This window comes from Macaca nemestrina, chromosome 15, assembly GCF_043159975.1.
Source record: "Macaca nemestrina isolate mMacNem1 chromosome 15, mMacNem.hap1, whole genome shotgun sequence".
Taxonomy (NCBI): domain Eukaryota; kingdom Metazoa; phylum Chordata; class Mammalia; order Primates; family Cercopithecidae; genus Macaca; species Macaca nemestrina.
Genome location: NC_092139.1, coordinates 26,522,848 through 26,541,830, shown reverse-complemented (window position 1 = coordinate 26,541,830; position 18,983 = coordinate 26,522,848). Strand labels below are relative to the sequence as shown.

The following is an 18,983-nucleotide window of genomic DNA, read 5'->3' as shown; positions in this document are numbered from 1 at the left end:
TACTCCATCCAGCCCAGGTGATGGAGCGAGACCCTGTCTCAAAAAAAAATTATTTATATTTATTATTATGTGTTTGTGCTGTTTAAATTACTTCCTAATAGTCATTAAGATGAAAAGCTGTAAACTAAAAAATGTTCGTCTAAGCGCCATCTAAAATCTCCCTTCCTGGGACCTTTGGTGGATGCCCCACCTTGAAAAGTGCTGCCTGGACACACATCTCTGTGTCTCTGCTTCCACTGCCCGCTCCCTGGACTGGGCAACCTCCTGCCCACCCTTCAGAGTCCTTCCAGACTTGCCTCTCTTCTCTTTGCTTTTCAGGACACATGTGCTTGAGGGATGGACCCCCACCACCCATCAGACACAGCCTAGAATTATCTGTGGATGAACCTGCCTTCTCCATGGACTGCCAGCCCCCAAGGCAGGAAGCAGGCTGGAGTGCAATGGCACGATCTCAACTCACTGCAACCTCTGCCTCCCGGGTTCAAGCGATTCTCCCGCCTCAGCCTCCCGAGTAGCTGGGATTACAGGTGCCTGCCACCATTCCCGGCTAATTTTTGTGTTTTCAGTAGAGACGGGGTTTCATCATGTTGGCCAGGCTGGTCTTGAACTCCTGACCTGAGGTGATCCACCCACCTCGGCCTTCCAAAGTGCTGGGATTACAGGTGTGAGCCACCACACCTGGCTTAGTTACCTCCTATTTATGACAATGGATACTGATTTTTTCATGGTTGTGATATAAAATTTTCTATTTAGATATATTTTTCAGTGTACAAAGTAAGTTGATTTAAAGAAAAATATTGAGCAAATAATAATTAGTAGATTTTATTATTTTCTTATATATTTTATCCAGTAAGTGGATGTGTAAAAGTTGTTTCAGTGATACTAAACTTTGGAAACCATGGGACAGGATCAACCCTAAGCCCCTGTGCCATAAGATTATCTGCAATGGGGGTGCCCCCAAACACTAGACAGCTGTTAATCAAATGCCCCACAAAAATTATAGCTATGATGGGTTATCATAAAGGAAAGATACATGACATGCTAGAGTAAGAGTCAGAGAAATCAGGGAAGGCTTTCCTGAAAAGGTGACATTTGGGTGAAGATTTACAGGGTGAATAAGAATTCATTAGGTGAAGGTATTCCTCCAAGCAGGAACAGCATGTACAAAGGCCCTGGGGCAGCAGGGAGCATGAACCATAAGAGGCTCTGAAGCAAGGCTGGAGCCTCTGGAGCACAGAAGCGAGGCCAGGGAGGTAGGCTGGCAACAACCTTTATTATTTAAAGACAGGCAGGGGAAGGAAATCTGCACGTTGTTCCCAATCTGGAAAGAGTTGCTCACCCTTTGACAGGGGACAGACCAGTGCCTGACCCTTGATCTGAGGATCTGGGGTTCAGTGAGGGATTTCTAATAACTAGGTTAGGTGTGAAGCCAGGAGAGGCTTGGCAAACACCAGGTGCAGGCTGTGGCCCTGGAGTGACCGTGACCGCTGACTGCAGGCTCAGAATTCAGACTGTCCTAACTTGCACTTTCTAGTTGGAGTGACCTTGGGCAGCTACTTAAGTTCCCAGAGCCTGAGGTCCCCATCTGTTGGAGATAGCAGCAGGTCTAATCTTAGAGTTGGTACGAGTCACCGACTCCTGGATGTAAATCACCTAGCATGGGGCCTTGCCAGTAGGGAGAGATGCATAACCATTGGCTTATGAGAGTATTTTCAAACAGCTCCAAGAGCCATGTGTGTGTACACCTGTCCCGCCAGTGCATGGATGTAGGTGCCTGGTTTCGCAATATGTCTGTGGTGTGTATGCCAGTGTATGTCCATAGTTTAGCAGTATGGGGGAGCAGGTGCAGAAGGCATGGGTGTATGAGAAGGCGTGAACATGTGTTCAGCCGTGTGAGTCAGTGGGAGCATTCAGGTGTGCTCTGTGCGTGCATGTGTACGTGTGCGTGCATGTGTATGTGTATGTGCGTGCATGCGTTTGTGTGTGTGTGTGTGAGAGAGTATGAACACCTCTATATGGAATTCTTCTGCTTGTGGAGATGCATTTCTGTGAGTGAAAATCCATACAAATTCAACATGGTTGGTCACAGTCACGGGGTTAAAGCCTTGGCCTGTCTTCACAGCTTTTTTCAAATCCTTACAGCCCCTGTGAATCTGCCTGAGGCTTTTGTATCTGTCTGGAGCTGGGCTGAAATCCTCTGAAAACAGACTTTTCTTTCATTCCCTGTTGCCAGATACTGGCACAAACGCATCCCTGCCACCCCGCGCGCGCGCGCGCGCGCGCGCGCACACACACACACACACACACACACACACACACAAATTCTTCCAGAATGTCCCAACTTTTTTCAAGGTTCCAGCCCCAAAAGTCCCTTCCTCTTCCCTCTCCCCAGCCAATTCCCATGGAAGCACCCTGTGTCTATCTGACTTTCCATAGCTGAGTCTAAAACAGCCAAAGCCTCCCAAGTTTTGGTAAGCGGTTCTCTCCTTTTCACTCTGGACCCTTAACCCTCCTCGCTCTGCACTGCCTGGCTGGCCTGGGAGGGGACTTTAACCCCCACCACCACTCTCCCCCATCCAAACTCCCTGCCGGGACAATGTGCATTATCACAGTTCCACAACTAATATGCAAAACCACCCCGTTTCAGTCCTCAGCCTGAGGGCTCAGATTCAGGCTCAGGTCTAGGGGTTGGGGAATATTAAAGTTTACAAGTCCAATCTTACTCCATCCATGCACACACATGGAGAAGCCGGGAGAGGACGCTGCCAGAGATGGGCTCCTGCCCCTGAACCCCTGCTGGGGTGGAAGCAGGTAAGCACAGCCCTGCCGAGGCACTGAGGGTCGTCTCAGCGTAAAAGGCCGGGGCCACCCGGGGTTGTTCTGTAGGGAATGGGGAGGGCTGTGCCCGCTGAAAGGGGGCAGAGCGAGGTGGTCCAGGCCTTGGCGCGTTACCATGGTGACGGGCTGCCAGCGGCGGACGGCGCGGCTCCTCTCCTGGGCGCGGGGTCTGTGGGTCCGCGGGTCCGTCTGTCTGGGGCAGCCCTCGGTCCCGCCTAGCCCTGGAGCCAGGGGAGAGGGCAGGCCCGGGGCACCGACCCTGGCGTCATCTCGGAGGAGCGGCCGAGGGGGACAGGGAGAGAAACAGAGAGAGAGAGACAGAGAAGGACTGAGGCTGAAGACGGCGAGAGACACAAGAGAGCCATGGGCGGCGCGGGTCGGGCCACCGGACCGGGGCGGCAGCAGAGGCGGGGCGGGGCGGGGCGCGGCGCGACAGCGGCCCCTTTGTGCCTGGCCCTCGCCCCCAGCCCGCGCGCCCCGCCCCCACCGCCCCCTTCTCTCCGCCCACCCCCTCGGCCGCCAGCTGGAACCCTAGGAACCCCAGCCCGCCCCGCCTAGCTTTCCCCCTCGCTCCTCGCCCTTCCCACGGCGTGCCCGGCCCAGGCGGCCCCATTGTACAGAGGGGCAGAGCGAGGCCTCGAGCCGCAGCAGCCGGGTTAAGCGCCCGCGGACCTCGCTGGCAGGCCCGAGTTCGAGTCTCCTCCTCATCCACTTCCCAGCAAGTCACAGACTCTCTTCAGCTTCGATTTCTTCATCTGTAAAATGGGGTAGGATGATGATGATGATGATGATGATGATAGTGCCTGCTGCTTAGATTTGGTGATGAGGAGTAAGCATCTGTCCCAGCGCCCTTGAATTCTCCCACATTAGGCCCGATCATGACGGCCTAATTCAAGGCTTTGAGGTGATGACGGCTGCGTGCGAGTTCTGTTCTTGACTCTCAGATAATGACCTTGGTCAAGTCGGTATTTCCTCCTGAACCTCAGCTTTGGAGTGACACTAAGAAACTAGATGACTGCTAGGGTCTGTATGTGTGTGTCCCCTCCCAAATTCATAGGCCCAAACCTAATCCTCAGTATGATGGTGTTAGGAGGTGGGGCCTTTGGGAAGTGATTGGGTCATGAGGACAGAGCCCTCACGAATGGGATTAGTGCCTCTCTCTCTCTCTCTCTCTCTATATATATATATATATATACACACACACACACATACACACACACACACATATATGTATGTATATATATAGGGACTAATATATAGGCATATACACACACACATATATATACACACATATATATACACATATACATATACACACACACATACATATATTTGAGATGGAGTCTCACTCTGTTGCCCACCCAGGCTGAAGTGCAATGGCATGATCTCAGCTCACTGCAACCTCTACCTCCCAGGTTCAAGCAATTCTCCTGCCTCAGTCTCCTGAGCAGCTGGGATTTTAGGCACTAGCCACCACACCTGGCCAATTTTTGTATTTTTAGTAGAGACAGGATTTCGCCATGTTGGCCAGGCTGGTCTCAAACTCCTGACCTCAGGTGATCTGCCTGTCTCACCCTTCCAAAGTGCTGGGATTACAGGCGTGAGCCACCGTGCCCAGCCTAGTGCCCAAGAGGCCCCAGAGAGCTAGCTGCCTTTCTCCTTCCACCATGTGAGGACACAGCGAGAAGGGACTGTCTATGAGCCAGATAGGCCCAGAAACATAAGGTCCAGAAAGAAGGCTCTTAGCAAACACCCAACTTGCCTGTGCCTTGATCTAGGGCTTCCCAGCCTCCAGAACTGTGAGAAGAGAATTTTTGTTGTGTATAAGCCCCTCAGTCTAAGGTATGTTGTTACAGCAGCCCAGACTAAAATAGTGACCAAAGTTATTCCTGGTGAGATGACTCGGGGATTTGTCCATTTATTTATCAAACTCTGTGCACTGAGTCAGCCTGTCTCCCCCACTAGACTATACATTACTTGAGAGTCCCTGCCCTCAAGTAATGTACAGTCTAGTGGGGGAGACAGGCAAGGAACAGATAAACAGGAAAAATAAAAAAATAATAACTGTAGTAACCGCTAAGAAGGAAGCAAACAAATGTTGACATTGGGAACTGTAGAGGGATCAACTTATAGCTGGTGGTCTAGGAAGCCTAGGTCTGAAAGCCTAGATCTGAAAGGGGGAAAAGCCTAGATCTGAAAGGTGAGGAATTAGAAGAGTGGAGACGGGGAGATGCCGAGAAACCAAGTTCTAAGCAGAGAGAACAGCATGTGCAAAAGCTCTGAGGCAATATTCAGCTTAAAGGAACTGGGGAGTAAGTGAAGAACTGAAAAAGACGAGTGTAGTTGTAAGGGTTAGAGTTCAGACCCAAGACTTACCCACAGCCAATCTCCCTCCCCACACAGGTTAATCAGTCTTTTAGCAGAGAAAACCTGACCTAGGAGCCATCCTATCCCAACTTCTGATAAGTTTCTTCACATCCCTGACCTTCACTTGCTCATCACTAATTTGGGACTACTAATCCCCCCGCGATAGTTCCATTACGCTACACAACCCAGCAATCAAGTAAACCCTCTCTACAGGAGACGGTCTAGATAGTTTTAGTATCATGACTCCAGGTGTGAATTAAGGAGAGAATAGACTTGATGTCCAGTACTGAATTCCACTGAGAGTTGGGAGATCACAGCTTGAAGGTTTTAGAGTCCCAGGTTGCCATGAGACAGAATTGACATGACAGCCAGCATTCTGGGGTTGCAGGCAACAGAAACGGGTTCTGAGTTAATTAAGCAGAAAAGAATGGATTGGCACTCAGAGAATCAATGAGGAGGCTGGGGTCTATCCTCTGGAAAGCACTGGAGTAAGTAGGATGCTCCAGGGGTCTCGTTATCAGGAAAGAGTTGGAAATGTTTGAACACATGGAATTACATTAAGACAAACAAACACACCAAAGTAGAACTTTATATGTGTCAGGTACTTTTCTAAGTATATAACAGTTATGAAGAAGATTCTATTGTTGTCCTCACTTTACAGATGAAGAAAAACTGAGGCACCAAGAGGGTATGTAGCCTGCCCAATGTCAGACAGCTAGTAAACTGTGGATTTCTGAATTGGACACAGCTATCCAATTCCATAAGTTATGTTATTAACCTCTTTGCTACGCTACCTGAATAAATCCCAACCATTCTCTCTGCCCTTGTGTTCCTCACTGATGGACTCAGAACCTTAAAAGAGCCAGGCATGGTGGCACGCTCCTGTAATCCGAGTTACTTAGGAGACCAAGGTGGGAGGATCACTTGAGCCCAGGAGTTCGAGGCTGCAATGAGCTATGATTCACCACTGCACTCCAACCTGGGAGACAGAGTGAGACCCCGTCTCTAAAAAACAAACAAATAAAATAAAGCCTTTATAGAGAAATTCTAACTGGGTCATGTGCCCAGGGCCTCACTAAGACTGCACCTGCACATATCAGGAATAGTTGGTCACCCAAAAGGAAATTAAATTGCATAAAAAGGAGAAGAAATGAATATGAAATTGTCCATAAACAAGTACAATTATAGACTGGGCACAGTGGCTCATGCCTGTAATCCCAGCACTTTGGGAGGCCAAGGCGGGCAGATTGCCTGAGCTCAGGAGTTTGAGACTAGCCTGGGCAACATGGCAAAACCTTGTCTCTACTAAAAATACAAAAAATTAACCAGGCATGATGGCACACACTTGTAATCCCAGCTACTGGGAGGTTGAGGCAGGAGATTCACTTGAACTTGGGAGGTGGAGGTTGCAGTGAGCTGAGATTCACACCACTACACTCCAGCCTGGGTGACAGAGTGAGACTCTGTCTCAAAACAACAACAACAACAACAAAAAAGGTGCAATTACAGTCTACCCCTTGGGCCTCTCAACATACTTTATATCCTTGTTCACAGGCATGTTCTTCCAAAACTTTTCTCTACTGACGCGGTATAGCAATTCCATATGCAACCAACAATGTGCGCGCACACACACACCCCTATGGTTTGTAGTCATACTGTGTATTACCTCAGGGAGGTTCACTTTTCTGAGCTTCAGATTCATCTTTTGTAAAAGAGAGAGAATCATACTTCCTCATTGGACTGTGGTGGAGAATAAGTTAATGACTGTAAAGTGCTTTGCACTGTGTCTGGTACATAGAATTAACATGCATCTTATAAGATAGTGCTGTTATTCCAAAAAATAGGGCAGAGGGAATACTTCCGAACTCATTCTATGAGGCCAGTATTACCAAAACCAGACAAAGACATATCTAAAAAAGAAAACTACAGGCCAATATCTCTTATGAATATGGATGCAAAAATTCTCAACAAAATACTAGCAAACTGAAATCAGCAATACATTAAAAAGATCATTCATCATGACTAAGTGGGATTTATCTCTGTGATGCAAGGATGGTTCAACATATGCAAATCAATCCATTTTGTTGATGTAATACATCATATCAACAGAATGAAGGACAAAAACCATAGGGTCATTTCAATTGATACTGAAAATGCATGTGATAAAAGTCAACTTCCGTTCATGATTAAAAACCCTCAAAAAACCAGATATAGAAGGAAAATACCTCAACATAATAAAAGCCGTATATGACAGACCCATAGCTAGTATCATACAGAATGGGGAAAAACTGAAAGCCTTTCCTCTAAGATCTGGAACACAACAAGGATGACCACTTTCGTCACTGTTTTTCAACATAGGACTGGAAGTCCTAGATAGAACAATCAGGCAACAGGAAGAAATAAAGGGCATCCAAATTGGAAAGGTAGAAGTCAAAATATACTTGTTTGCAGATGACATAATCTTATATTTGAGAAAGCCTAAAGACTCCACCACAAAACTACTAGAACTGATAAACAGATTCAATAAGATTGCAGGATACAAAATCAACATATGAAAATCAGCAGCATTTCTATATGCCAACAGTGAACAATCTGAAAAAGAAATTTAAAAAGTAATCCCATTTAAAATAGCTAAAAATAAAATTAAATACCTAGGAACTAATTTAACCAAAGACATACAAGATCTCTATAATTAAAGCTACAAAATATAAAATGAAAGAAATTGAAGAGGACACCAAACAATGGAAAGATACTCCCAAAGCAATATACAGATTCAATGCAATCCCTATCAAAATACCATTGACTTTCTTCACGGGAATAGAAAAAACAATCCTAAAATTTATGTGGAACCACAAAAGACCCAGAATAGTCAAAACTATTCTAAAACAAAAGAAGAGTGGAGTAATCACATTAGCTGACTTCAAATTATACTTCAAATTATACTTCAGAGCTATAGTAACTAAAACAGCATGTTACTGACATAAAAACAAATACATAGAACAATGGAACAGAATAGAGAACCCAGAAAGAATTCTGCTTACCTACAATGAACTCATTTTTGACAAAGGTGCCAAGAACATACATGGGGGAAAAGATAGTCCAATAAATGGTGCTGGGAAAACTGGATATCCATATGCAGAAGAATGAAACTAGACTCCTATCTCTTGCCATATACAAAAATCAAATCAAAATGAATTAAAGACTTGAATCTAAGACTTTAAACTGTGAAACCACAACAATAAAACATTGGGGAAACTCTCCAGGACTTTGGTCTGGGCAAAAATTTCTTGAGGAATACCCAACAAGCACAGGCAGCCAAAGCAAAGGTAGACAAATGAGATCACATCAAGTTAAAAAGCTCTTGCACAGCAAAGGAAACAATCAACAAAGTGAAAAGACAACACACAGAATGGGAGAAAATATTTGCAAACTATCCATCTGACAAGGGATTAACAGCCAGAACATACAAGAAGCTAAGACAACTATAAAGGACAAAATCTAATAATATGATTTTAAAACATGCAAAAAAAATTTGAATAGACATTTCTCAAAAGAAGATGGCATACAAATGGCAAACAGGTATATGAAAAGGTGCTCAACATCACTGATCATCAGAGAAATGCAAATCAAAACTACAAGGAGGTATCATCTCACCCTAGTGAGCATGGCTTTTATCCAAAGACAGGCATTAACAAATGCCAGCAAGGATGTGGAGAAAAAGGAACCCTCTTACACTGTTGGTGGGAATGTAAAGTAGTACAACTACTATGGAGAACAGTTGGAAGGTTCCTCAAAAAACCAAATATAGATCTACTATATGACCCAGCAATCCCGCTACTAGGTCTATACCCAAAAGAAAGGAAGTCAGTATATGGAAGAGATAATCTGCGCTCCCATGTTTGTTGCGGCACTCTTCACAATAGCCAAAGTTTGGAAGCAGCCTAAGTGTCCATCAACAGATGAGTGGATAAAGAAAATGTGGTACTTACACACAATGGAGTACTGCTCAGCCATAAAAAAAGGATGAGATGTTATTTGCAACAACATAGATGGAACTGGGGGTCAGTATGCAAAGGGAAATAAGCCAGACACAGAAAGACAAACATCACATGCTACACTTATGTGTGGGATCTAAAAATCAAAACAATTGAATGAATGGAGACAGAGAGTAGAAGGATGTTTACCAGAGGCTAGGAAGGGTAGTGGTGGGGGGTTGGGGGTGGGGGTGGGGTGGGGTTGGTTAATAGGTACAAAAAAAAATAGTAAGAATGAATAAGACCTAGTATTTGGTAGCACAACAGGATAACTATAGCAAATAATAATTTAACTGCATTTAAAAATATCTAACTGTATAATTGGATTGTTTGCAACACAAAGGACAAATGCTTGAGGGGATGGATACCCCATTTTTCATTATGTGATTATTATACATCGAATGCCTGTATCAAAACATCTGATGTGCTCCGTAAATATATACACCTACTATGTACCCACAAAAATAAAAATAAAAATAAAATAGTGTTATGTTAGGGGCTGGGGGTTGTGAATTCACCCTTCAAAAACACAGGCTTAACTGCTGGACTGGACTTGGTTCATCTCTCTGGGAATTTCCAGTGGATCTTCCAAGGACTTCAAGTATTCACTTCCTCCCTTTCTCTCTCCGGCAAACAAATAACTGAATCATGTGCCAATTGCTACACTAAATTTTGAGAAATAACAAAATCCATCACTGGTCTTTACATATATGGTGGAGTGAGAAAATGGGGAAGGGTTGTGGAAATGGGCTCTGCTACTGGTTCACTGTGCAGCTCTCCGCATGGGGCCACGGTTTCCTCAGCATAAAATGATGATTATATAATCTCTCTTCATAAGGCTCTTGTAAGAATCCAGTGAAAGAATGCACTGAAGGCGTTTAACACAGTGCTTGGCATATAACAGGTTCTCAGCAAATGGAAGTTCTGCCTGTGGTTTTGAGATTCCCAGGCCCAAGTGCCAGGACGCCTCACCAGGGGACAGGCTTACTTGGGGGAAGGGAGTTGCCTAATTTAAGCAGGATGTCACAGGATTCAGAATGCATTCATTCAATCGTTTATTAAAAATTTATTTGCTCCTACTATGAGGATGCTAAATACTTGGCATGTGTGCATATACTCACCCCTCCCATACCCATGACAGACATCACTAATCCATATTGGAACTTTCTGCTAAACCTAGAAACTGCCCCAGAGTCCTCCTCAACAGAAAGTGCAGGCAGCTGCTACCAATCAATATATATTGACATGAAGACGATGCTTATTCACCATCTGAAGTTCACAATGTGTAAGGAAACGGCCTCCAGAGGCAGAAGGCTCCAGAGACAGAAGTCTTGGGTTTGCATTTTGCCGTAGGCCCTTATGATAATGTATAGGCACTAAGAGAGTGTATCAACCATAGAGTCCACTGAGATCTCCCTTCAAGATAGATTGTGTGAGCTGCAGATATCTTCAGGATCTGCTTCAGGTTTTGAGCTGAGGCCACCTGCTTCCTGGGCAGCTTGCAGCTAAGCACACTGTGAATGAGGGTTCATTATTTCTGCCTAATACTGGATTTCTCTATGAATAATCTTTGTGCCAGAGTCCCCTGTTGGGCTGTCTAAGACTGTCTAAGAGATGCACCACAGTCTGAAGCTCTTTCTACCCAATCCTTCTTCCTTCCCCTTCTCCTTTCATAGACCTGCATCAATGTCCAAAGGCTCCCATTTTTTCTCCTGCTCCCTCTCCCCATTATCCTTTGCAGGCATTACCCCCAGGCATCTCTTGGCATTCTTAACGCTGTCTTTGGCCTCTGTTTCTCAGAGGACACAGATGACATTAGCAGTAAGCTGCAGAAGACTGGGCTGGAAAGGAGTGATCCTCATCTTCTCTAATGGGGAGAATAGGGGCGGCACAGAGATCATTGTGAGTGCTAGGGGCAAAGAATGATCCAGGACAGGAGGCTGCAGGGCACCTCCCTCAGCATGAAATTGGTCTTCCCCATCAAGGACCCTTATTTTTATTTTTGAGACAGAGTTTTTGCTCTTGTTGCCCAAGCTAGAGTGCAATGGTGTGGTCTCGGCTCACTGCAACCTCTGCCTCCCAGGTTCAAGTGATTCTCCTGCCTCAGCCTCCCAAGTAGCTGGGATTACAGGTGCCCACCACCACGCCCAGCTAATTTTTGTATTTTTAGTAGAGATGGGGTTTCACCATGTTGGCCAGGCTGGTCTCGAACTCCTGACCTCAGGTGATCCACTCACCTTGGTCTCAAAGTGCTGGGATGACAGGCATGAGCCACTGTGCCTGGTCAAGGACTCTTGATTGCAAATGACAGAAACTCAATTCAATCTCAAAGTAAAAAGGGACTTTAAGCGCCTTATAACAGAGAAGTGGTGCCGGAGCTCTGTCATCATTCTAATAGCTTCTTCCTTATGACTAGAGAAGTTGACCTCCAGGCCTATAAGGTCTCAAGCTGGCAATCCTAATATAAAGACATCATCAAAATAGTAATCTCAGGGAAGACTCTGATTGGCTTTGCTTGGGTCACGTGTCAATTCTTGAACCAATCACTGTGACCAAGGTAATGAAGATATTCTGATTGGCTGGAATAGATTCTATGCCCACCCTTGGGTGGGAGTACATGATGATGGCTCTACCAGGGCTGCATGGAGAGAGGAGAAGCTCTCCAAAACAAACAGAATGAGGGCGATGGGAACACAAGGTAAACAACAAAACCTTTGGTGATCATTACCCACTTCAGAAACACTGAGGAGGAAAAAGACAAAAAAAGACAGCTTCTTCTCTCAATGACCTCCTCTTTTCACGGGGGAAAATCTGATGTTTAAATGTTTCGGCTTTGGGGAGTGACCTGTGGGTACATTAGGGACCTCAAACACTGTCTCACCCTTTCCTAGGGTGCCCACAGTCTTCGTGGGAAGGATGAGATGGAAATAACCTATGGGAAGAAAACCTCTTAGAGCTCCTAAAAAAGACTGAAAACTTACCTTGTTTAACTGTCCTGATTTATGCCAGGGAGCTTCACATAGGGAGGCGTGACACATTGTCACACTGTCCAGCCAGGACAACAATCTGTTATACTTCATCTGCCCCTAAAATGGCCTCCTGATGGAGACGCCTGTGATATATAAGCAGAGACCTTGGAATCCAGGTCCCTCCGTGCCCACTAACTCCTTGAGACATCTTGGGGGTTTGCCTGAATTCTCAGAACCTCAGTTTTCTAACCTGTAAAATGGAACCCATAACCTCTGCTTTGCCTCTTGCCCCTGTCTGCTGTGAGGCAACAACACATGCATATGTCACGTCTCACTAGGGATGGAGGTCACGAGATGCATTTATTGAGTGTCCAGTCTGTGCCAGAGACAGCGTGCTGGATGCTGGCCATATCAGGGTGAATATGACAGACAGCCCCTGCCTTCATGTAGCTCACGGTCTAGAAGAGAGTCAGATCTTAATAATGAATACCTCATACAAATGGTGGTAAGGTCTTAAAGGGGAAAAAAGAGCACAAATCAATGGAACCCAGTGGAGGTCCAGGAGGGTGGCCCAGAGGGCTTAAGCTGAGATTCAAAGAGAAAACATAAGAAGTCAGGGAAGGCGGAACTCGGTGGCTCACGCCTGCAATTCCAGCACTTTGGGAGGCTGAGGCAGGTAGATCACGAGGTCAGGAGATAGAGACCATCCTGGCCAACATGATGAAACCCTGTCTCCACTAAAAATACAAAAATTAGCTGGGTGTGGTGGCGCATGCCTGTAATTCCAGCTACTCGGGAAGCTGAGGCAGGAAAATCGCCTGAACCAGAGAGTCAGAGGTTGCAGTGAGCCGAGATAGCACCACTGCACTCCAGCCTGGTGACAGAGCGAGACTCTGTCTCAAAACAAACAAGCAAAAAAAGAAGTCAGAGAAAAGCATTACAGTCAGAGGGAGCAGCACATGCAAAAGGCCTGTAGCAGGAGAGCATGCTGGAGGCAGAACAAAGCCAGAGAGTGATGGGACAGGGACACAAGAGGAGGTGGGAGGCATGGGCAAGGCTCCGTATACCAGAGAGTTTGAATTTTCTCCTTACAGTCATGAAAACCCATGGGAAGGAATTCAGGAGGGAGTAATGTGATCAGATAAGGTTTTTCTTGCCCTCACCTCCCTTCAAAAAGTTCCTCCAGTGCTGGGTGGAGGAGACCATGGGAGGGGCAGGGGCTGCAGGGAGACCCACTAGCAAGGGGGCTGACATGGGGGGCTGGAGAAAAGTTGGGCTCCAAGGGTGGTGGAAGCCAAAAGTCAGGGCTCTGGGGGGACTTGGGGCTGCAGACTCCGAGGCAGGGGGCACAGAGGGCTGTGCAGCTCCCCCCAGCACATCCCGGAGCCTCTGGAGAAGTCCTGCACCTCTGGAGTTTCTCTTTCCCTCCCAGTCCAGCCCTTTCTTGTTATTGTAGGACAGACTCCATCGATGACTCATTCAGGACTTGGGTTTCTTGTTCCAGCAGTCTCCCTTCCCCTGATTACTTTGGGCTCCTCTGTGGGGGCCTGCAGGCCTCGCCCCTCATCATCTGGGGAGGCAGCCAAGAACCTTGGTGGCTGGGTGAGCTCTGTGGAGGAAGGAGCCGGGACCCTCCCAGCTTCAGGCCCCACCCATGCTTTCCTGCCTCTGGTTTTGCTCTCCTCTTTCCCCCACCAGGGGACCCCTGTTCTGCAAGTCCTGCTCCTCCTTCCAGGACCGCCTCCCCTGGGAAGCCCTGCCAGGTGGCCAGAGACAATCTTCTCCACCCTGTCTTTTTATTCAACCCCCAGGAGCCCACCTTCTGGTGAGTGAGGCAGGGGTGCATTGATGGAACTGTGGGCACAAATATGGTAGGAACCTAGAGGAGGGAACCAATAAAGCCCCTAGAGATTGGGTCAGACGAGGTTTCCCAGAGGAAGGGACATTTACACCTAGGTTTTGAAGGAGAAATAGAAGTTCATCGTGGGGAGAAAAATAAGAAGGCGTTCCAAGCCAAAGAAACAGCGTGTTCAGGGGGTGATTGCAAGTTATTTCTGTAATGTGTGAAAGGGGCCCAGTGCATGTAAATGTTTATTGAATGAATCAATGTTTCGGGGAACATTGAGAAATTTGGTGTGGCTGCATCAGAGCTTGCAAACTGCCAGTGGATAGGCCAAATCAGGAAAAGAGAAGGTAAAAAAACAAAAAAAGAAAAGAAAAACCATGAAAATGGAATTAATTGTCAACATCTAAAAGCTGGGAGGCTTCACAGACACTCCGGAACTGGGCAGCAGCCTCTGCCTTTATCTAGGCACACGCTATCCAGCTCACCAGAGTCCCCACCTGGCTCAGTTTACTCATTCATACTACTTCCTGAGCCCTGTGGACATTTGAATTTGCACCCCTACCTAGATGTTATACTCCTCAGGGTTCTGGACTGTGAGCTATTCACAGGGCCAGGCACACAGCAGGTGCCCAATAAATCTTTGTTGGCTAAGTGGATAGATGGTGTGATGATTTTAAAATATGTCCCCAAATTTCTTAACACTCCGGAGCCCCCTTCAGTGTGGGCTGAACTCAGAGACTCCCCTGTAAACAGCCAAATGTAGAAGAAGTAATAACTTGTGATTTCAGAGACTAGGTCACAAAAGACACTGTGGCTTCTGCCTGGCTGTTTCTTGGATTGCTTGCTATGGGGAAAGCTGGCTGCCATGTTGTTAGGATACTCAAACAGCCCTGTGGAAACACCCAGCTGGCGAGGAACTGAGGCTTCTTGCCAATGGCCGGCACCAACTTGCCAACCACGTGAGTGAGTCACCTTGGAAGCGGCTCCTCCAGCCCCGTCTGGCCTTAGATGATCTCAGCCCCAGCTGACAGCTTGACTGCAACCTCATGAGAGACCCCGAGTTACAACCACCCAGTGAGGCTGCTTCCAAACACCTGATCCACAGAAACTGTGTGAAACAATAAATGTTTATTGTTGTCTCAGATGCTGAGTTGTGAAATAATTTGTTATGTTAAGCATCAATAGATAACTAATATGGGTGGATGACTAGATAGCTGGATGACTGGATGGATTTACACAGAGTGCACTAGGTAATGGGGGAAGTCCCACTGGAAAAGTGAGGGTCAGAACCTGGAGAGCCAGAAGAAGTTTGTAATCCCTGGCATCTCTAAGCTTTAGGGAGGTTATTCAGGCAGCCAGAGGAGGAGAGAGTTAGTAAGTTTTGAAGCCAAGAGGTCATCAGAGGCTGGACCACTCATCCTGGGGAGACAGGCTGCCCTGTGTCTCCAAATCCAGCTTCCTCAAGCAGCAGTCCATACTAGTCCTTCCTACCCTGAGGTCCTGGCTCCATCATTCCTTGGCCCCAGCTGGCCCTCGGAATTGTGGAGGAGGTCAAGACTTCAGCATTTTTCAGAAGCCAAGTCATCCTCCTCACTCAGAGTCTTCTTTGTGTGGAGGAAGCAGTTTCTCAGCTGGTGGGGGACTCAGGGCAGGGTCAGTAGCCTTCAGGAACCAGAGGAGGGTATTGAGAAGCTGGGACCCTTTGTGGAGACCCTCCTGGCCCCAAAGGCATGCTGGAGAGCCACAGCCACCAAACATCCATAGGATTAGGTCAGCCCTAAGATGCAGTGTATTGGTTTGTTTGAAATGACCCAACACACGTCCTCGGGAAACGTATGTACAATGGACCTGGCACATACGAGAATTTTTTAAGTAAATCAAAACTGCACTGAAATGCCATTTTTCATCTATCACATTGGCAAAATTTCAAAAGCTTGACAATACCTGTTGGTGTGGCTTTGAGCAAATAGTTACTCTTATAAATTGTCAGTAATGCCTGTTGGCAGTAAACCTTCTAGGAAGGAATTTGTAATATAGAACAAAACAGCATATGCATTTACTCTTTGACCCAGGATATTTACTTCTAGGATTTATCCTAAAGATATAATTCCACAAATATGAAAAATGTATATGCAAGGTTATTTATTGAGGAATTATTTATAATACAAAATGTTGAAAATACCCAAATGCCCATCTGTAGAAAATTGGATGAACAAACTATGGTACCACACGAGAGAATGTTATGCAGCCGTGAAGGCAAGAAGGAAGATCTCTATAAACCTACAGGGAGTGATTTCCAGCATATATTGTTAAACAACAAAATAAGATAAAAGCAAAATAAAGGACTACCTATACTATGCAAACTTTTAAGAAAATAAAAAAGAAACATTTATGTATTTACATACATATTTAAATAATTATGCAAAAGAAACCCAAGAAGGATAAATCAGAAACTTATTGCAAATGGTTACTCTTAAGGAGTTACTGGGAATATCAATGGAGAAGAAAGAGATGGGAGCGAAATTCCTCTGAATATATTTGTACAGGATTTTTGACTTTTTAACTATGCAAATATTTTACATTCTCAAAAATAAAATTAAATAAAAAGATAAAAATGTAAACTGTAAACTTGTAAACAAAGAGAAAAGAGATGAGCTTAACTGAATGTCAAATAATAATATAGCCACACAAGGAAAATAAATAAGTTTAACCACAGGTGTCTAGGTATTTAGTGTTATAATTCTAAAACCACTATCTCTGTGTTGTATGATGGAAGAAATAAGTAAATGTGCTGATTTTTGGGGACTCAGCGTTCTCACTATGCGAAAAGGAAGTCAAAAACATGGAGTGGAGGAAGGATCTGTGGCTATGGCTGTGAGTGTTAATTGGAGACATTGTTATGAGCAGACCAGGGAAAAGCAACATAACTATAGCAATTAGCACGCTCAGGGCCCAGATCTTGTCTCCTAAATGCCTTCCCCACTAAACAGAACTAGTGTCCTTAGAGAAATGGCTGATTCCAGGATTGGGCAGGGAAAGTGCACCTGAAGCATCTCATGTCAAAATGCAAGGAAACACTCAATGAATGATGAGGCCAAGAATAAAGGAGCCAACTTAAAGGGGCTCCCACTAGCCAAAGTCCAGACAATTGGATTCTCAAGAGAAGAACGATGAGGTTTCTCACCGTTGGAGTGAGAGATTACCAACAAGCAAGGGGCTGGAATGATCCATATGGCAATAGATTTGAGTTGGAGACAGTAGCTTCCCAATGCAGACAGGTAAGTTGATAGTTGCATACAGAAATGTTTATAGGTATGTGTATATACAGAAGTTCATATATACATATATTTCCTTGTTCTATCAGCTGAGAGTACTTAGAAGCATCGATATTGTGGTAGTAATTAGCACACTTAACATCCAGATTTTGGTATCTAATTACATTCTCCAGTAAAAAAAAACAGGGATCCCCGGAGAAATGGCTGATTCAGGCTGGACATGGTGATTTATGCCTGTAATCCCAACACATTAAGAGTCTGAGGCAGGTGGATTGCTTGAGCCCAGGAGTTCAGGCCAGCCTGATCAACATGACGAAACCCCGTCTCTACAAAAAATACAAAAATCAGCTGGGCATGGTGGCATGTGCCTGTAGTCCCAGCTGCTCAGGAAGATGACATGGGAGGATGGCTTGAGCCTGGGAGGCAGAGGTTGTGGTGAGCTGAGATCACACCACTACACTCCAGCCTGGGCAACAGAGCAAGATCTGTCTTAGAGAGAGAGAGAGAGAGAGAGAGAGAGAGAGAAATTTAGAGAGAAATGGCTGATTCAAGCAAGGACTGGGGTAGAAAATGTACAATGTACAAGATGAGCCTGGAACATCATACAATGACAGAAGGTAAGAAAATGCCTAAAAAATCAAAGAAATCCACAATGATGGAAGGATGTGAAAGGGACACAGAAAACAACTGAAAGAGCTTCTGATGACCAAAGCTGGATGGAACAACTTGAACAAGAAAATAAAGCATACACTGATATAAATAAATAAGTGTATAAATAAACAGTCACATGTCCCTTATTGACAGGGATACGTTCCGATAAATGCATTGTTATGAGGATATGTTCTGATAAATGCACTGTTAGGCAGTTTCGTCATAGTGTGAACGTCAGTGTACTTACACAAACCTAGGTGGTATAGCCAGCTACACATCTAGGCTATATGGTATAGCCTACTACTCCTAGGCTACAAACCTGTACACTGTGTTATTGTACTGAATACTGTAGGCAGTTGTAACATAACGGTAAGTATTTGTGTATCTAAACATACAAAAGGAACCGTAAAAATACACTTACCATGAATGAAGCTTGCAAGACTGGAAGTTGCTCTGGGCGAGTCAGTGAGTGAGTTGTGAGTGAATGTGAAGACCTAGCACATTACTGCACCCTACTGTAAACTTTATAAGTATTGTACATTTAGACTACATGGAATTTATAAAAATATTTTTCTTTTTCTTTCTTTCTTTCTTTTTTTTTTTTGAAACAGAGTTTTGCTCTTGTCACCCATGCTGGAGTGCAATGGCACAATCTTGGCTCAACTGCAACCTCTGCCTCCCGGGTTCAAGAGATTCTCCTGCCTCAGCTTCCCGAGTAGCTGGAATTACAAGTGCCAGCCACCACACCTGGCTAATTTTTGTATTTTTAGTAGAGGCGGGGAGTCACCATGTTGGCCAGGCTGGTCTTGAACTTCTGACCTCAGATGATCCACCTGCCTTGGCCTCCCAAAGTGCTGGGATTACAGGAGTGAGCCACCGCACCCAGCCCTAAAAATATTTTTCTTTCTTCAATAATAAATTAACCTTAGCTGTAATTTTTTACTTTCTAAACTTTTTAAATTTTAAAACTTTTGACTCTTTTGTAGTAACAACTTAAAACACA

The 18,983-nt window shown here is 45.4% G+C and overlaps 1 protein-coding gene across 3 annotated transcripts in view; it reads right to left on the bottom strand.

The window, feature by feature from the left end:
* Positions 1 to 3,265, bottom strand: part of LOC105496324 (KIAA1755 ortholog) — a 49,204-nt gene extending 45,939 nt beyond the window's left edge. For all 3 annotated transcript variants that reach the window (XM_011766656.2, XM_071079339.1, XM_071079340.1), the window contains exon 1: positions 2,953 to 3,265. In XM_011766656.2, the coding sequence (XP_011764958.2) occupies positions 2,953 to 2,955 (3 nt within the window). In that variant the 5' untranslated portion in view covers positions 2,956 to 3,265. The remainder of the gene's footprint in view (positions 1 to 2,952) is intronic.
* Between the last annotated feature and the right edge of the window lie 15,718 nt (positions 3,266 to 18,983).